The sequence below is a fragment of the Armigeres subalbatus genome, chromosome 2, assembly GCF_024139115.2.
Source record: "Armigeres subalbatus isolate Guangzhou_Male chromosome 2, GZ_Asu_2, whole genome shotgun sequence".
NCBI lineage: Eukaryota > Metazoa > Arthropoda > Insecta > Diptera > Culicidae > Armigeres > Armigeres subalbatus.
Genome location: NC_085140.1, coordinates 424,717,241 through 424,742,446, shown reverse-complemented (window position 1 = coordinate 424,742,446; position 25,206 = coordinate 424,717,241). Strand labels below are relative to the sequence as shown.

The 25,206-nt window shown below is 39.1% G+C and overlaps 1 protein-coding gene across 12 annotated transcripts in view; it reads left to right on the top strand.

Annotated features, from left to right (window-relative positions):
* The window catches only part of LOC134213490 (signal-induced proliferation-associated 1-like protein 1), a 230,459-nt gene that overhangs the window by 182,959 nt on the left and 22,294 nt on the right, over window positions 1-25,206 (top strand). For 9 of the 12 annotated variants that reach the window (XM_062692586.1, XM_062692587.1, XM_062692585.1 and 6 more), the window contains exon 4: window positions 2,434-2,477. The exons of the other annotated variants lie outside the window; for them this stretch is intronic. In XM_062692586.1, coding sequence (XP_062548570.1) covers window positions 2,434-2,477 — 44 coding nt within the window. The remainder of the gene's footprint in view (window positions 1-2,433; window positions 2,478-25,206) is intronic. 12 annotated transcript variants of the gene reach the window in all.

The window sequence follows — 25,206 nt, the reverse complement described above, 5'->3', positions numbered from 1 at the left end:
TGGTAAAATAGGAATGAATAATTTATCCAGTTTTGTGTCAGAATCTTTTACGCCCTATTATCATATACCGATCGATATACATTATAAAATGCTACATTTAATTGTTAATCATCTTCCCAACAAGCCGAAGCACCCCATTATTGGGACGATAATGAATCCATGACGACGATGGCATTGCGGCATCGTCGAAACACGCGAACATCGTCAGAAATCGATCGATGATCGTGGGAACCCAAAAGTCCTGCGCACCCGGAGGAGAAAGAAGATCCTCCAATGCCCAACAACTCACATGCTCACACAGCACATCCCTTGGCCCGGCGTGCGGCGGCTGACCGAAGTCGAGTAATTCAGTATAATTTGATTGTTAATAGTTTCGAGTTTCCCCCGATTCAGAGTAGCTGCGGCACCGGACCGGTTCATGTCAGTAAGCGATCGAGTTCTTGGCCCCAGCCCAGCTCAATTCCAAACGTATAAGTATAGTTACCTATAGATCCAAATTTATTAATGAACCAATTTCCTGCTTCGGTTCCTCGTTGAACTTACCCCCGCCTCTAGCGGGACGATGTCTCTGGTCTGGTTGTAAATTAATATTCATGCGGGTTCAACCGACGGAATGAGTAGAAAGCATAAAAGAGCGCCACACCCGATCCAGGAGCCGCACTCACCTACCGGGTCAGAAGCTCTCTGCGGGCTTTTGTGGCACAAGACCTCCTGTGCGGTTCTTACGCACCGACCGCATCTTCAGTCGCCGGAAAACAACGTGCATAGTCGAGAAACTGGTTCTCCGCGGTCTTCTTCATATTCATATCATTTCTGCCGGTTGGATGAGATTCGTTGTTTACATCCGCTGCGGACCCATAGCCTTTTGGATGGTTTAAAAATCGATAAATTTGATCTTTTTACTCGCGTTTCCACGGGGTAAAAAGAAAATGGCACAAGCTTTTGCTACACTGCTGCGTAGTTGGCATGCATAATTTATGCTGTAGTAACCCGTTCAATCGTGGTATAACCAAATGAACTCAATCTCCGAGCAGAGAGGGCAATAATTGCCTTAACCGGCGCGATCCGGTACAGATCCCAGAAATTTGGTGAAAGAGCGGAAAGAATTGATTCTGTTTCCGCCTCTTAGCGTGCCTGATCCAGGCATTCGGTCGGCAATTTTATGATTTCCTACAGTGCGCTTCTTCTCAATTGTAGTGTGATTTTTATTTGTTCGACCCGTGAGGAAGCACTTCTTTACAAATTATCTTTTTACCAAATCTGTTTCTCAGATCGTTCCAGCTTCAATGAAGTGCTTCTCGTGTGTTATTGTGCCAATGTGAATTCTCAATTGCAGCCGTAACAGAATCAATAATTCAGCCATCAGCGGGGGTCTAATTGGCACCCCCAGTCTCTCGATTTATCATCGTATCTTCATATTGTTGCCTAATGAGATTTTCTTTCCAATAATATTAAGAATGGTCGATCAATTTCACATCAGGATGATGGATAGAAATCTAGAACCTGTTGCTACTTGTGTCCGAACGGGTGCTGTTGCTGAGTCAGTGCCATCTGTTCAATAGGTTTAACGAAGTCTGCAGTATCGATGATTCGTTGGCATTACGTGATTAAAATCTATTTTCCACTTTCAATGAGCTTTTTGATGTACCAAAATGAAAAAAAAGGACTTGGTGGGCATATGAAACACTTTGACTTTAGCAATAAATCCGACAAGATCGAATCTTTGACCAGGCAGCATACAGAATGATGGTGTTTAATTGATAAACGAATACAGCTTTTGTTTGATCACCAGTTCCCCAAGAGTTAGTTTTGAGTAAATTGACAAGCATTCAAACAACAAAATGGTTTGTACGATGTACTTCAAGCATACTCTACCGGTTATTGATATTTGTATACGATACTTATTTAGTCAAGATAAATAGTCTACGTGTCAATTACGTTTGTTTTGATACAATTTTCCTAACAAGCCTTCCCCACAAAACAAGAATTAGGCAGATCAAAATACTCGCTATCATCTTTGTTGCAAAATTTCTCCGCACCTTCTACTCCAGCAGATCAGAATAACAAACATCGAAAAATGTTCGTAAAGCTACGTAAAGCCATTCGGGTTAATGTGGAAAGTGACATTTTAAGGCTATGAAAAATGTTTCTAGCAAATGCTCATGAAATTTTTCTCGCATCCTAAAAGAAAAGTGACAAAACTTGATCATGAAATCAACATGGGATATTGTGTAAGGTGTTTTATTTTGTATCCTAAAAGTTTCATACTTGTCGAGGAAACACCTGATTTTTACAGAATAGATTTGCGTGTTGCAATTTTATCGTGGACACTCTTTATTAATATGATGCAATCCAATATAATTATGTATACTGTGTCTGTGGTTAGTAATTAACACTATGCTGATATTTTTATATCTGTTTATTTTTTTACAGGTACGTATTTCGGATCGCCTTATCAACATTTATCAACATTATCCGTAAGTTATTGAAAAAATCAAAGTTAATTTAAATTCGTAACCGAAAAATTTAATTGAAATCTTGAGTTAGAACATCGATTTTTAACCATGCAATATCAATGAAAAATGCTTCATGCATCTTGTCATCCAAATTGTCTTGCAATGTGAATCTGGTTTCCATCAAACCCAAGAACCCTAAATCCTTTCTATCGATCGAGTCCTACCAAGACTCACCTACTTTCGCATTGGCAGTACCAATCAACCCCTCCGTCATAGTCTTTTTCCAATCCTGACGCGCAACATGATCTTGATCGTACAACTGCCATGCCAAATGCATAAGTTTACTGACTATTCAACCAGTGAAGACTTTGAACTACAGCAACTACGTATAGTTGCGGTTTTTCCTCGGCGCCCCATTACACTTCCTCGAATAGGTTTAACGCTTGGAAAACCGGTCCCACCATCGAGCCCACAAACTAGGCTCAGTGGGTCTCTGTCTAGGTTTGTTTACACTTTGCGAGTCTCGCGTCTCATCTCGGCGAAGTTGTTTACAACAAGATAGAGAAGACACGTTTTCCCGATGTTCGCGCGAGTCGACTTCACGGCACGAGGAATAGGGCTGGCAGACCCTCACTCTAATTGGATTTGTAAATTGGCGCAAAATCTTCAATTGTCGAAATTGAAACAATCGAATCAGTTCGAATCTAAATGGGTGTAATCAATCCATCAATCACCGTACCCTACCAGCCGACCGCAATGGAGGTAGAAATCGATGAAAATTGTTCCAATCCCCAAATGGGGTATTAGTAATTGGAGCTGACTCGGGTGAGCCAGAACCCAAAAGCTAAATGCGCCCCATCCCCATCCTACGACACACGTTCGGAAACTACAAATTGAACCAATTCGTTCACCGAAGTCATCAATGCATCCGTACAACAGAACCAATTGAGCCGGTTCGAATTGGGCCACGGGTTGGGTGCAGTCGGACGGTGCGATGCCAGAGAATCGCTCGATATTTTACTGTGGTAAAAAAAAGCAAGAACGAATGGAATCAAGAACTGAATCGAATCCGGTGTTTGTCTGAAGCTAGTCGCATCATTGCGATTGATCTCCGGAAGGTGAGTGGAGTGCGCATCCAGGCAGTCAGTGTGTTACTTAATTTTATTACGTTTTCACTGCTTTGCTCCAACGCGCCCCGGGTTTTATGGACCATGATGGATGTTTCTTATAAACCATGATTTTCAAAGGCGGGCACGATGCTGATGCTGGATGGAGAAACCAAGGTGTAACTAATGTTTTGTTTACTTCTGTCTGAGAACTCTACTGGATTCAGTTTTGTTTCACCGGAGTGAACTCGGGGGAGAGTAACCTCGAATGCGGGTTTCTTTTATAGATCAATTTTAGTAACTGTTAAAAGATCTTTTCAGCGGTAGGGTTTCCCGGTTCTGGAGGCGCACTTAATGTTGCGTAAAATTGCATTAGGTTTGAACTCATTTGAATAAATAATGAGGCAAATTAGGAACACAACTGTTGCGTGATCTTTCAATTAAATATACAATATTACGGGCAATTAAAAATAAGGCTTGAACAATATGACTGGAAACATACATCGACTTGAATTATTGACTCTATATTAGCCGTCAGTTTTGGCTGTTTAAAATCTGTTACCCGGCAGATTTATATTTATTGTCGACTGTAAACATTTTTTACAAACCTTCTACAATTTTCAACAACTGCACTTACAGTAAACTCAGAAGTGATGAAGTGCATGACGAGAATGAGTTTAAATCTTGAACGTGCATTTGTCCAGTACATCATATCGGATTAATATTGTGCATTTAGTCTAAAACTGTTTGCATGGCACTGGCAGCAAGGTCCATTCCCGATTCATACAAAAAAGGTATGAAACACTGCACGGTGTTATCATGAGCATGATTGACCGGTCGCGATTGCTACTCCAATATTGCTGGATTAGCTGTCGTTACACAAGGAACCAGCAGATGATACTCGGGTTCAGTAAACATCCTCAGTGTGTAAATACTGGTAATCCAATATTCTATGAAAGGGAAGGATGATTGGGAAGGAAAATAATTAAATGAAAAGAAAATTATTTTGAGCTTTTTAGTGGAATGTCTTCACTTGTCATAAGACGAGTTAATACAGTCCCATTGAATTCCACCACTTAATTGTATCTTGACAGATACGTATTTCGACCTCAAAAGTAAGGCCGTCATCAGTGTCTCGTACTTGACTCGACGATACAATTAAGTGGTGGAATTCAATGGGACTGTATTAACTCGTCTTATGACAAGTGAATTAAATGAAACTCGTTGGGATGAAAGCCAAGGAATCTTCTACACTTTCGCGAGTATTCATTGGGAGTTAGGAATAGGGCAGGATTGTGTTAGGATCGTTTTGGAAAACGATTTGCAAAACTACATGTAGAACATTATCATTCATAATTATGACTTACATTTGTTTAGGAATATAAACCAAGATTAACACAGTAATCTATTATTCAAATTGAGGTGTACAGTGACATAAACTTGTACAACGGCGAGAAACATTCAGTACTTGTGCTAAGAAAACAAGAATGTAAAAAACCACCTTTAAATACAATAATAATGCACGGCTTAATTTTGTCGCTGACAACGTGGCTGGAACTGGAACGTGGCTGGAAAGTCGATTCCGAACACTCTTCCAACAATGCAATGTGTTGGTGTCAAACTCAAATTTTGTTTCGACAATCAGGATGTCGGATTTAAGTTCGGAACTAAAACGGAAGACGGGAGTCGAATATCAATTTGGTGCTGGCGACACAATAGTTCAGTTCCACTAAATAAAGGTTTGAACTACGAGTAGTAGATCGTGTGATTCAAAACTTTTTCAATGGTGCCCGATTGCTGAAAAAGGGTTTATTTCCTAATCGAAGTCAGTTTTGGGACAAGCATTATATCGAGAAGGCCGCTTTGTCCGCATGATTTGATCTGAAACCCTTTTCAGGTGATCCATAATCATGAAATGTATTGCCTGCTTTAAGGCCTATTCTCATTGCTCATTGGGTCAGGAAGCTATCATTTTTATGTTGGGATTTTTGCCAGTTCACATTGCAGGTGGCCTGAATACACGCACACTGATGTTCGAATAGAAGCGTCAAACTGAAAAACCGAACAAATAACACTTATTGATTCACCTAGCGGCGATGATGCTTTTATCGTGCATTAAAATATGACATTTATTTACATTATTTTAATGTATTCCAGGAATTTCAAAAAAAAAAAAAAATCGGTGCAACAGAAGTTCTTAGAATTCGTCCAGAATTATTCTTAGGGAATGCCTATAACAAAAAAGTGAATGCCTATAACAAGACATCTTTAGTTCTACATAAACTTAAGTTAATGGAGGATTATTTATTAATTCAATTGAATATTTTATTGAACAATTCTCATTTAGGTAAAATATTACTATCAGGACTCACAATATTTATATCTCGGTTAGTGGCATATTTTGATTTTGATTTGTAGAAAATTATTGCTTCAACAACATCAATTCAGAAAGTTTCACAGAAATTTATAGAAATTTAAACGAAATCCCCAGAAATTCAAGTATATGCTAATTTTTCCAGAAATTACTCCGGGACATCCTCCAGGAGTTCCTCCGGGAAATTCTCCAGGAATTTCTTCAGAAACTCTTTAGAAAATTCCTCCAAAAAATCCTCCGGGATTTCCTCCAAAAGTTCCACCGGCATTTCCTCCGGGAATTCCTCCAAAAATTCCTCAGGGAATCCCTCTCTGGGAATTCCTCCAAGAATACCTTCAAGAATTCCTCCAAGAATTCCTCCAGGAATTCCTCCAAGAATTCCTTCGAGAAATCCTGAAAAAGATTCCTCAGGGAACTGCTCAGGCAGGGAATGCTTCAAGCAGTTTCTCCAGAAATTCCTTCAAGAACTCTTCCGAGAATTCCTCCAAGAATTTCTCCGGGATTTCCTCCAAGAATTCCACCGTAAGTTCCTTCTAGAATCAATCCCTCCGTGAGTTCCTCCAGAATTTTTTCCAACAGTTCTTCCAGAAATTCCTCCGAGAGTTCCTCCAGAAATTGCTCTGCAAATTCCTTTACGATTTCCTCCAGGAACTCCTCTGAAAATAACTCCAGGAATCCTTCCGATGTAATTCCCGGAAGAATTTCCGTAGGAATTCCCGCAGTAATTTCCGAAGGAATTCCCGGAGCGATTCCCGACGGATTTCCCGAAGAATTTCCCGAAGAATTTCGCAGAAGAATTTCCGAAGGTATTCCCGAAGAAATTCCCGAAGGAATTCCCTGAGCAATTTCCGAAGGAATTCCCGGAGCGATTCCCGAAGAAACTCCCGAAGGAATTTGCGAAGGAATTAGCGGAGGAATTTCTGGAGGAATTCTTCAAGGGGTTTCCGGAGAAACTCTTGGAAAAATGTCTTGAGAAACTCACAAAGGAATTCCAGAAGGAACTCACGGTGGAGTTAGAAAAAAATATCCCGGCGAAATTCTTGGAGGAATTTCCGGAGAAACCCTTGGAGGAATTCCCGGAGAAATTCTTGGAGGAATTCTCGGAAGAGTTCTTGGAGGAGTTCCTGGAGAAATTCCTTGAAGAAATCCCTGAGGAATTCCATGAAGAATTCCCTGAGGAATACCTAGAGGAATTCTCTGGTGAATCCTTGGAGGACACCCCGAAGGAGTTCTTAGAAGAAATTTTCGGTGGAATTCTGGGAATAATTTTCGAAGGAGTTCCTGGAGGAAATCGTAGAAATTTGCGGAAGAATTTTCGGAGAAATTTGTGGATGAATTCTTCGAAGAACTCCCCCGAAAGAATTTCCAGATGATACTTCCCGAAGGGTTTCCGTAAGATATTTCGGGGGAATTCACCGTGGAATTCCTGGAAAAACTCCCGCAGGAATTCCCGGAGGAATTCCTGGAGGAAATCTCAGAGGTTTTCAGAAATCAAAGAAATTTCCTGAGGAATTCATAGAGAAATTTCTGGAAGAAATCATGGAGGAAATCGTGGAGGAATTTTTGGATGGATTTCCGAAGGGTTTCCGGAAGAAATTATCGGATGGTTTCTGGAAGGATTTCTAGGAGGGTTTCCGGAAGGAATTCTTGGATGAATTCCCTGAGCACCCTAAACAATCTTGAAGGAATTCCCTGAGGAATTTTTCAAAAGTTTTCCGGAAGAAGTTTTGGAGAAATATCCAGAGGTATTTTCGGAGGAATTCCTTAAGGAATTGTCAAAGCAATTCTGGTGGAATTTTCAGGCGAATTCCTGAAGGAATTTACGGAGAAATTCCTGAAAGTATTTCAGGAGGAAGTTCTGGAGGAATTACTGATAAAAAAGTAAGAATTTTTGGAGGAATTTCTGAAGGAATTCCCAGAAGAATTTATGAGCAAGCTCTCGGAGAAATTCCGGAAGGAACTTCCGAAAGCATTCCTGAGGGAACTTCCGAAAGTTGTTCTGGTGGAATTTCTATAGAGATTCCAGGAGGAATAACATGTAGAACTCCCGGAGACATTCGCGGAAAAATTTTTGGAAGTGTTTTCGGAGGAATTTTTGGAGAAATTGCATGATCAATTTTTAGTGGAATGTTTGTGAGAACTCCCGGTAAAAAATCCTTGAAGGAATTTAGGGAGAAATTCCCGAATGCATTTCCAGAGGAATTTCCAAAAAAATGGAATAATTCCTGAGCGAATTTCCGAAAAACACTCGAGAAAAAAAAGCACGCATTTCAATTTATCAGCTGAAGTTGCCAATACACTGATATCGTCAGTATACCGCATACTTGTTCCAGCTTACAAAGGAGTGGATATAATAGAGCACGAACAAAGACATTGACAGGGGATCGGCTTGTCGAACCGATCTTTGAATGGGAAACGACTGGGATAGCATACCATTGATCATTATCCGTCATGTTGATCGGGCTGCAATGTTATCAGCTGTCCGTTGAAGCCGAAAGACGTCATAGTTTTTGAGAGAAATCGTCGAGAAACTCTATAGAAAGCATTTTCCGAATCAAACGAAACCAGTTGACCTTTTTGCTTTTGCTGTATCATTGTGTTTTCTAATAACGGCCTCGAGTCTCTGTTTTAAAAAGCGAGATAGGACCTTAATACTAAAGTGCTAACCTGAACTTTTTGCTCCATATTTACATAAGGTACACTGGGGGAAGTGGAAAAAGGGGGTAAGTGTAAAAATCGACTCCAAAAATTGGAATTGTACATACTTTACAGTTTTTACCACATCATAACATTATGCAAGAATATACTTTGATGCTCACACTAATACTATGTTGAAATTTGTATAATCAGTGTTGTGCTTAATCATTATCAGACGATCATGATTGCAATTTTCATGTGAAAACTTCTCACGTGAAAACAGTAGGCGGATTGTCACCGGCGACAACTTCTCAAATTTTGTACTCAAACGATAATAAACACAGAATTTTCATTCAATCATTAATCTTCACTAATAATAGCTAATTGTTAACAGTCCCGTTATAACTTCTATTTGGCGTTATAGCTTCATGCTAGTGTGGAAAAAGAGTTCAAAATGAAACGGTAAATGCTTCAAATCAAGATACGATTTTCAAACGATTCTTAATCGCTGGCGAGTTTAAATCACTTGATAATTTAAAAGTAAAATCGCGGGTGAGTTTGATCATTCTCGATTTTTCGAAAATTTGATTTTTCCCAACCCTGTAAGTATAATACATACACTAACACGGTTAACGCTTGAACTGTAATTTTAGGTTTCGTGAAAAGTTGATTTTTGCATTCATAAAGCGAACTAGCGTTTTTTTAGGTCCCACTTGCCCCGGGGTACCTTATCAGAATTGAACAACAGTTCAGTTTGCCATAATGTGTATTAACTATGTGTATCAAAATTAAATCCTATCCCAAGACAATCGTGGAGATGTAGTGGTTACTCGGTTTCTAGTAGCAACAAGATGTGACCTTCCTATATGACAGTAAGGATGTTGCCGGTGCCGTTATTGACTTAAAATATTTGAGTTCCAGAAAAGTGTACATTGAGAATGGATAGCTATACCCCAGCCTCATTCATTTGATTCTCTGTACAATTTCGCAAGTTCTAGTCAATCACGACGTAGCAACTACGAATTAAACAGTCATAATTATGATGCTCATGTTATCGTTTTTGGCGGTCACCAGTAACCCCAAGCACACGAATTCTTCAACAGTATTGATTTCGTCACCACCGCTACAAACATCAGAATATTTTTCCATTGAAATTTGGAAGATTGGAAGAAGTATTTTTAATTCAGAACAGTTTGCTTAATTTGAAATTCAGAAGTATTAACCGAAGAGAATATCTCACTGAATTACGGAATACGTCATCGCCGACGTTCTCCCGACCGGAGCACAGTTCTAGCTGCCTTGGGGCGATTTGTCATTTTCAACTAAGGATGTAGAAATTAAAGAACTTGACGAAATATAGCAGTCGTGAAAAAATCACAATGTAGAGTACAAGTTGGACGTAAGAAGGGTAATCTGATCATTTTACCACGCGGAGAACGAAAAACGGTTCCCAGGTACTCAAAATATATTTTATTAAAACATTTTTAAAGTGATTTTTTTAAATTAAACTCAGAAATAATTATAACAGAATATTAATAACGCTTTGTTTCCCATAAATCTGGATTTTCTGAGTCAAATCGAATCAGAATAAAATCTGAAATATGATACTTAGATCTGTATGTTTTGCAGCGAAAGTTTACTTCCAGCATAACCATGTTGTATGAGAAAAGCAAAACATTAGAACTCCTCAATCGTTTACAATACTATTTTAATATTACTTGAAATACCCATTTGTATGTATGATTCAGAACAGAGCTCCATTTAAAGCATATACAGAAAAACAAATTCAGTACAGAGTTGAGAATGTTTAAGAGCTTTGCATGTTTCCTTTCAGCTTCCAAATGAAGTTATACCTACCAATCAATAAACAAACAAGCAACACTTTATTATTAGCTCTATAATTTTCTGTTCCTGCTCTCGTCTCGCCCGCGCGAAGTTTAGATCACGAAGCGAGCTTCAAATCATCGCATCCGTTGAGATGTGACGCGAACAAGATGCGCTTTTATGGTCTCTGTTCAACAGTCAGCAGCAACAACACCAACAACAACAATGAGAATTGTACTACAGTACATGAACCATCTTCGGTCTGCCACGGTCGTAATCCCTATACTGGTCCTCCGTCCCACTACATGTTATTACCCATCATTACAAACTATTTATGAAATCTAATATCCATCACACGATCATCGCCCTGCTGCCTGCCATCCATGGCATGGGGGCAAACAAACATAGATTCACGACGACTGACTGCTCTTCTACATATAGAGTATAGGTCGTCGTCGTCGTCGGCGGCTGTCAGTCAGTGCCACATATGCTTCCTGAACTCCGGCGGTCGGCGACGTTGCCCTAACCTGTTGCCACCACCGCAATCCGTCCGTCCAACCAACTATCAAGTCGTAGTTTTGAACAAGGTTCAGATCCACCACCGCATCATCATCATCGTCTTCGTCATTGCACTTTATTGCTACTCAATTTAGCATGGACGACTTGCCGTAGGTGATGAAGTAAGGTGTTGAAAAGGGCGATTTCCTAAATCTTCCTCATCTAACACTGAATCGCAGCCAGCTTGGTATGGTATGAAGCTACGGAACCGAATGTGTAGACTGCGGGCCTAACATCAAACAAGTACCTATATGAACAAACAACGTGTGCAGACTGCATTTGAGGACTGCTTCATAAATATGCTTTGTGGATTGTGCACTGTGTAGGTTCTCACTTGTTCATAGGAGATGTTGGGGTTTGTAATTCACCAAAAACCTCAATCCGCACAATCCAACACCAATCGTGCCTAATGTCCGCTATTATATAGCTAGGATAACAGAACAGGTGACGACGACGAAGATGATGATGATGGATAAACGAATTGGACTTCACAAATCAAATATAAAATAGTTAAGAGAACCTACTTCTCAGGAATACCGCCATCGTATGTACATTCGAGCCCGGTTATATTTATCAATGCTAGTTACGTTCGGTCGGTGGAACAGAAGGCCCACATCATGTTGCCTACCCGGAATGACCAAGGCACGAGCAGTTTGGTTGGATGGAACCGTAAAAAGAAAATAAACAACAGCAACAACTATTCTCGTTTAGCGCACAGCACATAGAATGATCTCCTCTACATCTACGTGATGGGCAAAGCGAGAGAGAGTTAGGTTCGTTGCCCTGTGCTAGCAAAGCTGACCGCGTGCTGCACGCTTATGATGCCGTGATATCAATCTAGGCGCAGAGAACTAGAAGTGCGACGTATTTCGCGGTATCAGATGCTCTGTTATTTAGCACAGTTTTCCGTTGAAGATAGACACTAACCGACACCTAATTTTTACTTGGTTCTCTTCTACCTTGTGGACATTTTTGAGACTTTGGAACTAAAGGGAAATTAAAGTTTGGGTAATTTGATATTATGTAATTGATCGAATCAATATTGTAGCGCTTGTTTCTGTTTACTAAATCTTTCTATAGAATATTCGCAGCAAATTCGTCAGAAGTTTAACGGAATATCTGCTGAATTTACGTAGGAAATCTAAAAGGATTAATGTACACTCCATGGGCCCCCAAACCCGACATCATGTGATGGGATACAGTTTTTAATCCAAGTAGTAAAAATTAATATTTCTAGGCCAACATTTGAAAAGGGCGTAACAGCCAAAAATTATTCCTCCTGATTCTTCTATGTAGACGAAGAATCAGGAGGAATAATTTTTGTCTATTACGCCTTTTCAAATGTTGGTCTAGATTCGTGTACAATTTCTTATTTAAGATATGAAAAGCTTCGAGCGAAATGGACTGTATGTTCGGCAAATTGTCCTAGTACAGATCTGGTGGTGTTATTGCTATTGTATTTATTTATTTTTCCTTAATGCTTATACATGTTAAATCTAGCCAATAGAAAAAGTGATAATTAGTTTCCGACGATGTATCAAACACTCAAAACGAACCATACAGTATGAAGATAATCGACCAATAAAATGAAAAACAATTTTGACGGTAAGAAAATTATTTTGAGCTTTTTAGTGGAATGTCTTCACTTGTCATAAGACGAGTTTATACAATCCCATTGATTTCCACCACTTAATTGTATCTTGACAGATACGTATTTCGACCTCAACAGTAAGGCCGTCTTCAGTGTCTTGTACTTGCCGAGTCAAGTACAAGACACTGAAGACGGCCTTACTGTTGAGGTCGAAATACGTATCTGTCAAGATACAATTAAGTGATGGAATTCAATGGGATGGTATAAACTCGTCTTATGACAAGTGAATTTTGACGGTCTAAGACGAGTTAAGTACTCTCCATTTAATTCCACCAATTATTTAGATATCTTTGCAGATACGTATTTAGACCACAACTGTGTGGTCGTCTTCAGTGTCTCGTACTTGACTCGACTTTCGACTTTGTTCAAGATCTGGCAAATGTAACTTGTAAACTTGAAAAACTGCACTTTTTAGATTTTTTGTGTAATTTTGACGTTAAATAAATTTAAGAATCGATTCAGCGAATTTTTTTTTTACGGCAGAGGTCAATTGTTCTAAACAGTTTTATTTGACGTAATTCTCGTTATTCTCGGATCATACACTAAGTGCACGAAAGCACCATAGGGCTTGTTTCTTTTGTAGCTGTTAAAGGCTGTTGGCTGTTTGAGAATGAATGTTTGGAAGCCGAAAACAAGTCTTCTATTCATGGCGTCCCCGGTTCTGGACACAAGCCGCAATGCGATCAATTTCCTGAGTGATAACTAGATTTATTTTCAAACACTTTCTGTATTTCGAAACAATAGTGAGATATAAACTTAAGAGTGCAAGATTGGACGTGTTCGATTGTCCACTAGCGAAATCCGAGTTTGTGCGATCGGTGGATAAATAAATTAGTGTATGATGGGACGCGTTTGTATTCAGTGATGCAAAGTGTCACCGTTCAAGTCACGCAAAGCGTGACAATAACAAAATCCAGGTCATGTGTCAAGCACTCAATTGTGATGCTCAATGTGGATCTCACATGCTTGGTGTAACGATCACCATGAAAGTGACATTTTAGCAACTAGCTCTTGGTCACTCACCATGTCTTCACTTCTTCTGCCTGTGATCACCAGCATGAATGATAGGAAAACTTTCCTGATGTTGTGGTTGTCATATCCGTGTCATCTTGACTATCGTGATGATCACTTGACCTATGCGGTGTTTGGTTCGAAATCAACGCTCGTCAGCAATGGAATAATCCACTTAGCGGAAATTAATGGATTTTTGCTGTAATAAAAATGCATGAAGCCAAAATAGAACTTTTGGGAACATTTAAGTGTTATTATTGTTTATGTTGACTTTTTGTGCAATATTTTAAGAGGTGCTGTAAAAAGAAAAGTACATACATAGTTTTTCCAAATTTGATCCAGACTATCTTTTGAAAAAGGCCAATTTTTTTTTATTGAATTTTTCAAATGGATACAATTAAAAAACGACGCATCCTACAAAAAATTTTGTATACTATAAGGCTATCTGACGTTTAATCATCTTTCTCTTGCACGCGCACGTAAAGGATAGGATTTGTTTTCATACGGAAACGCTTCGGAAGCGTTTCCGTATGAAAACAAACCCTATCCCGTCTGTGCGCGTGCAAGAGAAAGATGATAAACGTCAGATAGCCTTATACTATCGCAAAATCAGTCAAAGTTTCTAATAAAGATATCGGAAACAATTCAAATTGAGCCCTACACTGAAAAAAATCAGCTTTTAAAATTAAAACTTGATTTGCGAAAAAAACGCTTTTTTGATTTGTATGAAACTGTGTCTCAAGATAGGTGATTATGTTCCCTACCAACCGTCCATACATCGCAAGCTTGACACTTTTAAGGAAAAAAAGTTTTTCTAACAAAAATTTTCAGTGGATTTAACATATACATACATACATACATATATTGAAATATTCCTGTACAGTCAAGCAGAGTACAATATTTAGGTCGTAACTAATTGCAACGGATAAATATACACTGAAAATAATTTCGACAAGAAAAAGTTTTTGTTAGAAAAACTTTTTTTCCTTCAAAGTGCCCAGCTTGCGATGTATGGACGGTTGGTAGGGAACATAATCACCTATCGTGAGGCACAATTTCATTCAAATTAAAAAGAGCGTTTTTTTGCAAATCGAGTTTTAATTTTTAAAACTGATTTTTTTCAGTGTGCGGCTCAATTTGAATTGTTTCCGATATCTTTATTAGAAATTTTGCCTGATTTTGCGATAGTCACCTATATAAATTTTTTTCGTAGGATGCGTCGTTTTTTGATTGTATCCATTTGAAAAAAACCTTTTAAAAAATTTGGCCTTTTTCAAAAGATAGTCTGGATCAAATTTGTAAAAACTTAGTTAGGGAAGATCCATAAAGATCCGCCTCCCCCTTCGTCACACGTTTTTCATTAAACCTCTAAAATTTTTGTATGAGTCGTCACGCTGCACGGAACCCCCTCCCTTCCCTTTAAGAGCGTGACGTACTTTGTGGATGACCCCTTAGAGCCATTCACAAATACGGCCCATACAAATTTCAGAACCCTTCCATACAAAATACGTTACGAGAGGGTGAGTGGGGGCTGAAAATGGTCCATTTTAGCGTTATGTAATTTGTGAATGAACCCTTAATTTAACTATTGATTTATCCGATTTATCAATTAAAAACGACGTCAGTCCAATCAAACGACAACAAAATCAATCAATAACGGTGCTCACCGGCACTTTTGACAGCTGACCGACCTGATGCTCTTTATGGCTCTCAGCTTGTGGTTGTCAATCTGGGTGTCACGCTTACCTAAGGTACTCACGTGTCAGCTTCTACATGTCACTATGCGCTTGCAGTGATTGTCAGTAAAGAACATCGTTTAAAAGCGTGGTGGTTTTTGTTTTCATATCTGATCATCTGGTGATGGTCACGACATTTTGCAAGACTGTTCGTATTAGAACGAAAAATAGTCGTGAAAACCGGGTTTGTGCTTTGCGCGGTCGGTGAGTAAATAAATTACTGCTGCATTATTGGCTGCGTTCGTATTAGATCGCCTCGCGGGATCCGGGTTTGTGCATTGTGCGGTCGATGAGCAAATAAATTATTGCACGATTGAATGTGTTTGTACTAAGATACAGAACAGTCGCGAGATCCGGGTTTATGCTTGGCGTGGTCGGTGAGTAAATAAACTAGTGCAGGATTGGACGTGTTCGTGTTAGACCCAAAACAGTTGCGGAATCTGGGTTTGTGCTTTGTGGCGTCAGTGATTAAATAAATTTGTGCATTATTGGACGCGTTCTCATTAGAACGCAGAATTGCCGTGAGATGCGGGTTTGTGCTTTATGCAGTCGGTGAATAAATAAATTAGTGCAAGATTGGACGCGTCCACAACGAGCTCGGTGGTCTAATGACTACCATTTCTGCCTTATAAGCAGGAGCAAAGCAATTTAAAAAAAAATGTGGCGGACACTACATCGCTTTTTTAGGTTAATCCTCGATCTATGTTTTTGTTATACTCTACCTATTTTACAAAACTTCCTTTTCGTGGTATTGTGAGGATCCAGAGATATTCTCGATCTCTAGTAGTAACAATAACTATACAATAACATTCCCCTCCTTTCTCAACTGACTGTAAGGACTTGGTCGGCGCCGTTATTGATCTACATTTGTGAGCTGCTAAAACGTATACTTCGAGAATAGTTTTTTATACCTCTATTCATTTGGATTGCAGAACAATTTGCACTAGTTCTGATCAAGAAAGTTCTACGCATAATCGTCCCATGTTACCTTTGATGGAAAAATCTCAAACTCGAATCAATTTGTCCTACTGCAAAAAATAAGTTGTTGTTTGATGATAATGGAAATTGAAAAACGTTCACATAAGTAACGATCCGTTTTATTTTCTGGAAAAGTGTTGTCTTCGTGCATTACAATTAATGAGACTAATTGACGTTAGTTTGTTTTTTTAAAGGTAGCATGAGAAAGTTATGCGTAGAACGGCCGCATCAGTCTAAGCTAAGCTGAGTAATAGTTTGATAAATTGTGTTCATATTGAGAGTATTTTATTGGCCTTTCTGGAACATTTTGTTTATGTTTATTGTAGTTAGGGGAAAAGACGTGACTACTTCGTGATTTACTATTATAACTTGCAAAATTGTACAGATAATCAATTGAATGGTTCTTGGGGTTAGCTATTCATTCTCAAAGAACACGTTTCATAGGCTCATATACTTTCAGTCAATAACGGCGCCGTTCATGTCCTTACAATTATACTACCGCTAACCGCAAGTCGAGCACATCTGTATATGGAGGCACATATACAGATGTGCTCGACTTGCGGTTAGCGGCAGTATATCGCTTTTTGCTACTACTAGAGACCGAGTATACCTTTACATCTCCACGATTGTCTTGGGAAAGGATATTGTGTGAGTTACAAAATATGCGATGCGATCTATGGGATATATTACGTGCATTTAAAATGCTCACTTACGTACCTTTCTATCGAACTGGTGTGCATAACCGAAACCACGATTCCTCAACTTACCGGCTGCACAATGCAGGAGAACATATTTTGGATAATCGTGTGATCATTTTGAGTACGAAAAACGATCGATCGCGCACTAATCAATTTGTTCATCGACCACTCAAAACAGAACAATATCACCCGGTTCTTGAAAATGTCCCGCGTCCTCAACGAAACACAATTGATCGCGCACTAATTAATTTGCTCTCCGACCGCACAAAACAGAACAAAATCACCAGGATCTCGTAAGTGTTCCGCGTTTTAAACGAAACACTTTCGATCGCGCACTAATTATTTTTTTCATCGAGCACACAAAACAGAGAGTTTGTGATTGTTCATGTGTCGTATTGGAGGCGGAATCCTGGTCCGGGATATTTTGTTCTGTGCAGTGCGTCGGTAAGCAAATTAAATAGTCCGTGATTATTTATGTTTTGTATTAGAGTCAGAATCGAGATCTAGGTATTTTGGTCTATGCGCTGCGTCAGTAATCAAATTAATTGATTGATTCGTAATTGTTCATGTCTTGTATTGGATGCGGAATCGAGATCCGGGATATATTGTTCTGTTCGAACTGCACCGACACCGTCGGTAAGCAAGTTAATTAGTTCTTGATTGTTTATGTTTCGCATTGGACGCGGAATCTAGATCAGCGATATTTTATTCTGTGCAGGACGCCGGCAGTGTTAGTTCAAATCTCAATCATCGAGGCATCATGCACGAGCTATTAACTCGCTTGCGATCCTGTAGGGAGAGCATAGCACTTGAGTTTCTTAGACAGAATCGCATCGCTTCGTTCGCTCGCCGAAAAATGATTTCGCTGTAAAAAGCATCAAAACGCAATCGATGCGTATGTTTTGTTTTCATGTTATCTGCCAATTTTTTAGCGAAAAAAGTTAATTCATTTCATTCAGCAATGAAGAACACGCAAAAAACATGCAAATAGCGATTCGAATCATGAGCGATCCTCTGGGCCATGATTATGATGCGATTTGACTCACGCATGCTTTGAATCGCCGATGAGGTTTGAGAATTTGAGATTTTACCAACACTGGTCGACGCCGGTAAGCAAATTAAATAGTTCGTGATTGTTCATGTTTCGTATTGGATGCTGAATCAATATCCGTGGTACACTGGATTCTGTTTTTACACGATTTACATTTTCTCAATTTTCCGCTCATCCTAAATGTTAAGCGTATATTAATTATCATGTGATTTTTCTTTGATTTATTCTGGATTTTTTGAAACATGTTGCGAAGAGTTTGGTGGCAAATTGAAGTCACACGATCAAAAATACGAGCGAAAAAAAATCGTGTAAAAACAAAATCCTGTGTATTTTGTTTTGTGTGGTGCATCGATAGTCGAATCATTAGGTGCGCGTTCCAGCATGATTTGGATATGTGCAGAATGGTTTCGACACAATCGTTATTTTGTTCTGCTGTATAAATTTGAAAAGGTAATCAATTGGTGAGTGATTGGTTGTGCAGAACGGTCTCGAGACTCGCGTTATTTCACTCTGTTTTGTGCGGTAATACTACACATTAAGAACCTCGCTACCTCCCTACCCCACATCCAACCAGCGGATGGCAGATTTTAATACAGTTCTGCATAAGAACTTAACAGAAATTGTATAATAATACAATTTCGGAAGATTTTAATACAATTGTTGTGTTGAAATCTTACAGATTTGTATTATTTTAACGCAATATCTGTATAAAAAGCTTACAGAATTATAGGGGAACGGTTCGCCACTTCATCTCATAGCTCCTATTTCCATCCCATCAAAAACAAAAGCAATGGAAAGGAATTTGGTTTGTTTATTATGTTAAGAAAATTATTTTGAGCTTTTTAGTGGAATGTCTTCACTTGTCATAAAACGAGTTTGTACAATCCCATTGAATTCCACCACTTAATTGTATCTTGACAGATACGTATTTCGACCTCAACAGTAATGCCGTCTTCAGTGTCTCGTACTTGACTCGACTTCGAATCAAGTATGAGACACTGGAGACGGCCTCACTGTTGAGGTCGAAATACGTATCTGTCAAGATACAATTAAGTGGTGGAATTCAATGGGATTGTACAAACTCGTCTTATGACAAGTTGTTTATTATTTTTGTGATTTCTTTCAGCAGTGAGCACGCATGTTGACAAAAAGAACCGACGAATTTGCTGCCGTACTTCTTTGATTAGCGAAGAGATGGATATATGTACAGTGATATGGAGTTCGGCAGATTTCTCCTATACACAGGATTTTGTTTTAACACGATTTTTTTTTCGCTCGTATTTTTGATCGTGTGACTTCAATTTACCACCAAACTCTTCGCAACATGTTTCAAAAAATCCAGAATAAATCGAAGAAAAATCACATGATAATTAATATGCGTTAAACATTTAGGATGAGTGGAAAATTGAGAAAATGTAAATCGTGTAAAAACAAAATCCAGTGTATACCAAGATTTTATAAGGTGAATGACTATTAACAAGGAGTTCCAACGGCTTGATAATTGATTCCTAAAGAATTTTTGTATAATTTTGTAGAAAGTTTACCAAAACAATTAATGGCAGGACTGAACAATCACGGTGGTAATAAGAACCACGAAGCATTGGGATGTTTCTGAAGAATCTGCTTGTTTTCTTTTTTTTTTAATCTTCAAGCTCATTATAACATGAAAACAGCAACAAAGACACAAAAACCAAATAGATAGACTGCATATTAGTAGCTGTGGGATCAAGATATAGTACTGTTTAAAAATTATTCAGACGTGCAGAATCTACAATCTACATACAAGTTGTACTCTCTACTGAATAATGCACTTGAAGCAACTTTTTTTACTCTTTCATTTCCAACACTGTATTGGATGGAATTGGAAAGAGGACGAATAGTAATTTTTATTCATTTATGTGACTTTTTATCCATTTGATCCATTTCATAGAAGTTTTGGTTGTCAAGTTAAAGAAATAAAAATCTAGAATAATAAATGTTGTTATGATGATATAGCCCAGGCAAATAAATAGTCCTATCAGCATGATCTGCTTTGTAAACACAAGTCTTACCGCTTAGCTACGGATGACGATTTCACACCTTCAATATTGATCACTTTTATATTTTTTCTGTAGAATAAGGCTTGTTGTATCAGCCTAAAGTCAACAATTCGAAAAAAGCAAAAAAAAAACATTTTTCTTGGAATAAACAAATGGCCTTTCGGTACCCCTTGGTGAGAAGAGAAGCTGATGATACAAACAATTTTCAAGCCTTCAGTCACTTCGATGGATTTGAACTACTTAAAAGTAGGCAACCTTAAACGATCGAGATCTTGATCGTGAACTTCTCCATCGGAAACAAACCGCAAAAGGAATTCACCCAAATTGGCAATCCAATGGTGAAAACCTAATTATCATCGATTTGCTCTGTTTTTACTTCTCTGTTTCTGATGGACATTCCACTCAACTGTTCAAACCCCAAAAAAAACAACTGTCCGATTGGTAAACGCCCTCCATCATCAGAAGCCGTAATGAGTGCTAGGCTAGTCATGACCTACGAGGCGCCTCCGCGGGGTTTATTTTCGATGATCTACGCGTGTTTAGTGCAAATGGTATTCAGTACGGTGCACAGATCTCGCTGGCAATAACATTCAAAATTGTCATTAAAAAGAAAGCGAACAATATTTCGTCCACATTGGATTTAGGCGCGAAACGCGCCGGTTGCTCTCCGACCTGGTTTACATCCACTATCTTTCTGCTATTGACTGGCACATGCATGGTAGACAGCGCGACTCCAGCACTCGCCATATATATTGCGTTGATCGTCGTCGTGGATGTCACTGAAGACGACATGTGTGTCACGCGTGAAATTACTTAAACATGGTATATCGCACAAATCTCCGCGTCGTATATCGGTTTCTAATTCACCATTCTGTCATCAGGGTAATAAGCGTGATAGTAGATTCAATTCATTCCGGAAACAACAGCAACGGTGATGGCCCATAAAAGTCACCAGACTGGCACCGAACCAATAATGCGAGCTGGGGGGAAAGTGCAAAAACCCACCCAGGCTTGCAGATGCCATCAAAGGAGAAATAGGGTTTTATAGTTGAGCTTGCCAAACACAAAAACTACAATAAACAACGAAAGAAGAGTGCATTACGTTGTCGGTCGGATGAGTGAAAACGAAAACAAAACTCCGTAAATACCGCATCCATCGTCGGATGCGTTGCCAGATGTTGTCAATTTAATTTATGCAAGTAAACGTGCACGATTTCGTAAATTATCCCATACCAAGGGAGAGCTGGGTCACTGTACGTACCATCATCATCAGGAATATGCTTTGGCAGTAACTATCGGTCGGCAAGGGTAGAGATCGTGCGGTCGACGTAAAGGGGGGTCGTTGCCTGGTATGGGATCAACTAAACGTGAATTCTTCCTCAGATTCCAACTCCAATATAGGGCGAAATGCGTGACGACACGATTATAGTTTGAAAGTTGTTGATGCTCGGAATTTGGTTTAAAATTTCAGCAGACACCTCTATTCCTATTATAAACCTAAAAACTTTTAAATATTGAGTCTCAAATTATAGAATTATATTTTTACGAGACAATTTTTACACGGTTTTGGGGATTTACGCTAATCTTTCATCAAGTATCAATTACACGGTTCGATGTTTGAGACAAAATTCGGTCTATTCGGTTATTCTAATGGCATTACTTACTTTCTATAAAGAGCTAGGAGTTCAAAAATACTAATCATGAAAATAGAATAGAAGCAGCAATTTAGAACTTTTCTTTTTAAAAATGAAGTAGGTTGTTACTAAAGTGGAGATTGACTTGGACGTTGTTTGAAAAATTTCTGTGAACATTGTTATAAAATATCGAAATTTTGAATATCTAATATCTTTACTATTACTATGATTTTTCTGATAGAGTCCAATAACCAGCTGTATTTATTTGAGTTCTTATCAGAAAAACTCTTCTCCACTCCCCACCCATTACAACTGTCGTCCCTGGGAATGTAAATAATCAAACTGACACACAATTACTCGATTGTATGTCTATATTTATCATCAAGCAAATAGATTCTGATTCCCCTTTACTTCGCTGAGTGCGGGGGGTCGGTAATCAAGTTTACGCCGATTCGACATGACTTGATTTCAGATTCAAACGTGGACAATGAACATAACACTAACACTGGGAGTAAAAGTATCATGGCATCAAGATCGACGCCAATTTATTGCTTCTTCATTAGAATACAACCAATTGGACAACGCAACGATTGATCGCCTATGTAGAAACTGGTGTCACCTTCCCACACTCGCATACACACTGATTGATGGTGAAGGCACGTTAGTGCAGTCGTTTTCCGCAACTCAAGTATGAATTCATAAATGAAGGTACAATTGAACTTTTAAATTAAGTTCCAACCGACGAACGCTATAATCAGATTAGCGCCAAGCTGGGGCCATCGACATCACATGCTTATAGTTGATTTGCATCCAAGTCCTCGCCATAGCCGGACATCAAAACTGGGTTCATTCCAGCTCCCATACCTGGCGAGCACAAGTCCCACGCTGAACTCGCTGTTGCAAACAATCCGAGTTCGTTGGCATACTTTTCGATGGGCCTTGATTTATTTCGTAAACCCGGAGCCGTGGGATGCCGCGTGCTCAGTCAAGTTCCAGGGATTAGACTGGTCTTCCGAAATAGGTTTAGACGACCTCTTTATATTTTGGGGAGACGACTGCTTGGCGACACTTTCGCTTTCAGGCAAGTTTATTTATTGTTATTGTTGACACTGAACGAACGCTCGCCAGCTTTATTCTGATTGATAAGCACGTGTGATGTGTGGATGATGGCAAAAAGGCTCGTTCACGTAAACCGGGAAGCGTCGTTCGAGGAATGCAACATTGGCCGATAATGAAACGATTGTGGAATATGGAAGAGCTTCGACTGAGCTATTTCCGCACGTCCGTCGTGATAGACTGTATTTACTTCGCTATGTGGAATAATTGTTTGCAGTGCAAACCATTACTCAAACAGAAAATAGATAATCCTTCGAGGCAAATTGAATAGCAGGAATTGACACGCTTTCATTACGCGATATTTGCTGCGCTAGATAGAAGAGATGCTCTAAAAGTGCATGATGGGTGTCAAGTAGATGTATTAGAGTCAAAGATATAAGGGCTATTAAGAAACCAGTAAGAACGGGCCATAATCCGAATCGAGCTAACATATTTTCGAATAGAAAGTAACGTGAGCTTTTCTATCGGCACATTCCAGACATGCTATAATTCAAACAGTAAATACATGTATATGCATTATCTTCTTCTTCTTCTTCTTCTTCTTCTTATTCTTGGCATTACATCTCCACACTGTAACATTTTATGAGAAATACTTCAGATTTAGAATTCTGGATAATATTCAACAAAACTTGAGTAACTATGAAGAATTTCGAATAATTTTCCCTGACTATAACTTAAACATTTTGTACACAGACATTTAATGTTTTGAACGTATATTTGTACACTCCCCCCATAGTTATGGAACAATTGACGACGTTCTCAATATTTAATTACTATTATCTCGCCATAGAATCAACCGATTATAGATATTCATACATAAATATTATCGTTAGGATCTAAGCTTTCGACCCGCTATGAAATATCCAGTCTAAAATTGGTTTGATTATGAGAAAATTAATGAACTTTCAATCGATGGCAAATAACCATATTATGGAACACTTTGTGTCCAAGATGGCGGCGAATGTAAACAACGCCATTTAATATTAGTTTCAAACTTGTTCATACCGCCAATGCAATACAGGAAAGACTAAAAAATAATAATTTAATAACCTAGTTACCATAAACACAAAAAAAAAATAAAAAAACCTAGGGTCGGACACAGGCTGGTCGGATTGCAAGTAATGAACCATTAATCGATCTTTACACTCACCAAAGCGCTCGTATAGTGTTGTTATACCGGCCAGGCGATGGACCTCAGATGTTCTTGTTGTGGAAGGGATATTGAGGATCATCCGCAGGAACTTATTTTGGACCGGCTGAAGTTTAGAGTAGTGTGTTTTGGCGCAGCTCTTCCATATCGGCAAGTTGTATTCCATCACGGGTAGGATGTTTTGTTTCCAAACAGCGAGCTTATTTTACAAGGACAATGACGAGCTGGTGGATTTTGAATGGGGGAAGATAATGGCCTGGGTTTTCGCCGCGTTGATACAAACCATCCAGCTGATGAGGTACTCTGTCTGGAAATTTGCGAACATCATCTGCGAACATCTGCCTCCTTCTATATGTATGTTCTGGTATGTCAGAGGTGAACAGATTAAACAGCATGGGTCCGAGGATACTACCCTAGAGGTCGCCTCTGTGATGATGCCATGCGCATTGATGGAGACTCGGAATTTCTTGGTTGACATCTAGTTGTGGATAATTTTCACCAGATAGTTGGGAATATTGTAGCGTTGTAGTTTGTTCACCAGGCCATCATAAAAATATTGTCGAATGCCTTCTCGACATCGAGTAAGGCGGATGTTTTGGAGACTAACTTTTTCCATCTGAGATAACTCAGGTCAGTTGGTGTACGGTTGATCGATCGCGTCGAGAACCAAACTTCACCTCGAGCAAGATATTGCGACGTTCGGAAGACTTAAGTAGCTAGCGATAAATCGCAGTTTCAAACAGTTTTTACAACCCTGAGAAAAGACTGAGGAGTTGATAGTTTTTTAAAGAGAAAGCGTCCTTTACAGGATTCTGGATGGGGATGACTTTTGCTGATTTCTAGAAGGATATGAAGTTGCTGAGTCAGAGACATTCATTTAAGATCAGCGAAAGGTGATTGAAGAACGGAGCACTCATATCCCGAGCGGTACACTTATCGTGGATAAGTTACTGTAACTCATATACAATAGACTATAGAATATGAATTGCTGCAACCAAATTGGTCAGAGCGTTGTTGCTGTGTTGGAATGTTTGAGTACGAAGTTCAGGGTGCTGTTGAACCCAGGGCCTCCAAGTTTTTTGATGATTTAATAAAGGTCGGCACCTGAGATTTCCATTGCTGTTCGCATGCTCATTAACAACTGCTTCAGAATGACTTCCAATGACCAATTGGCACAGTCTGGAAGA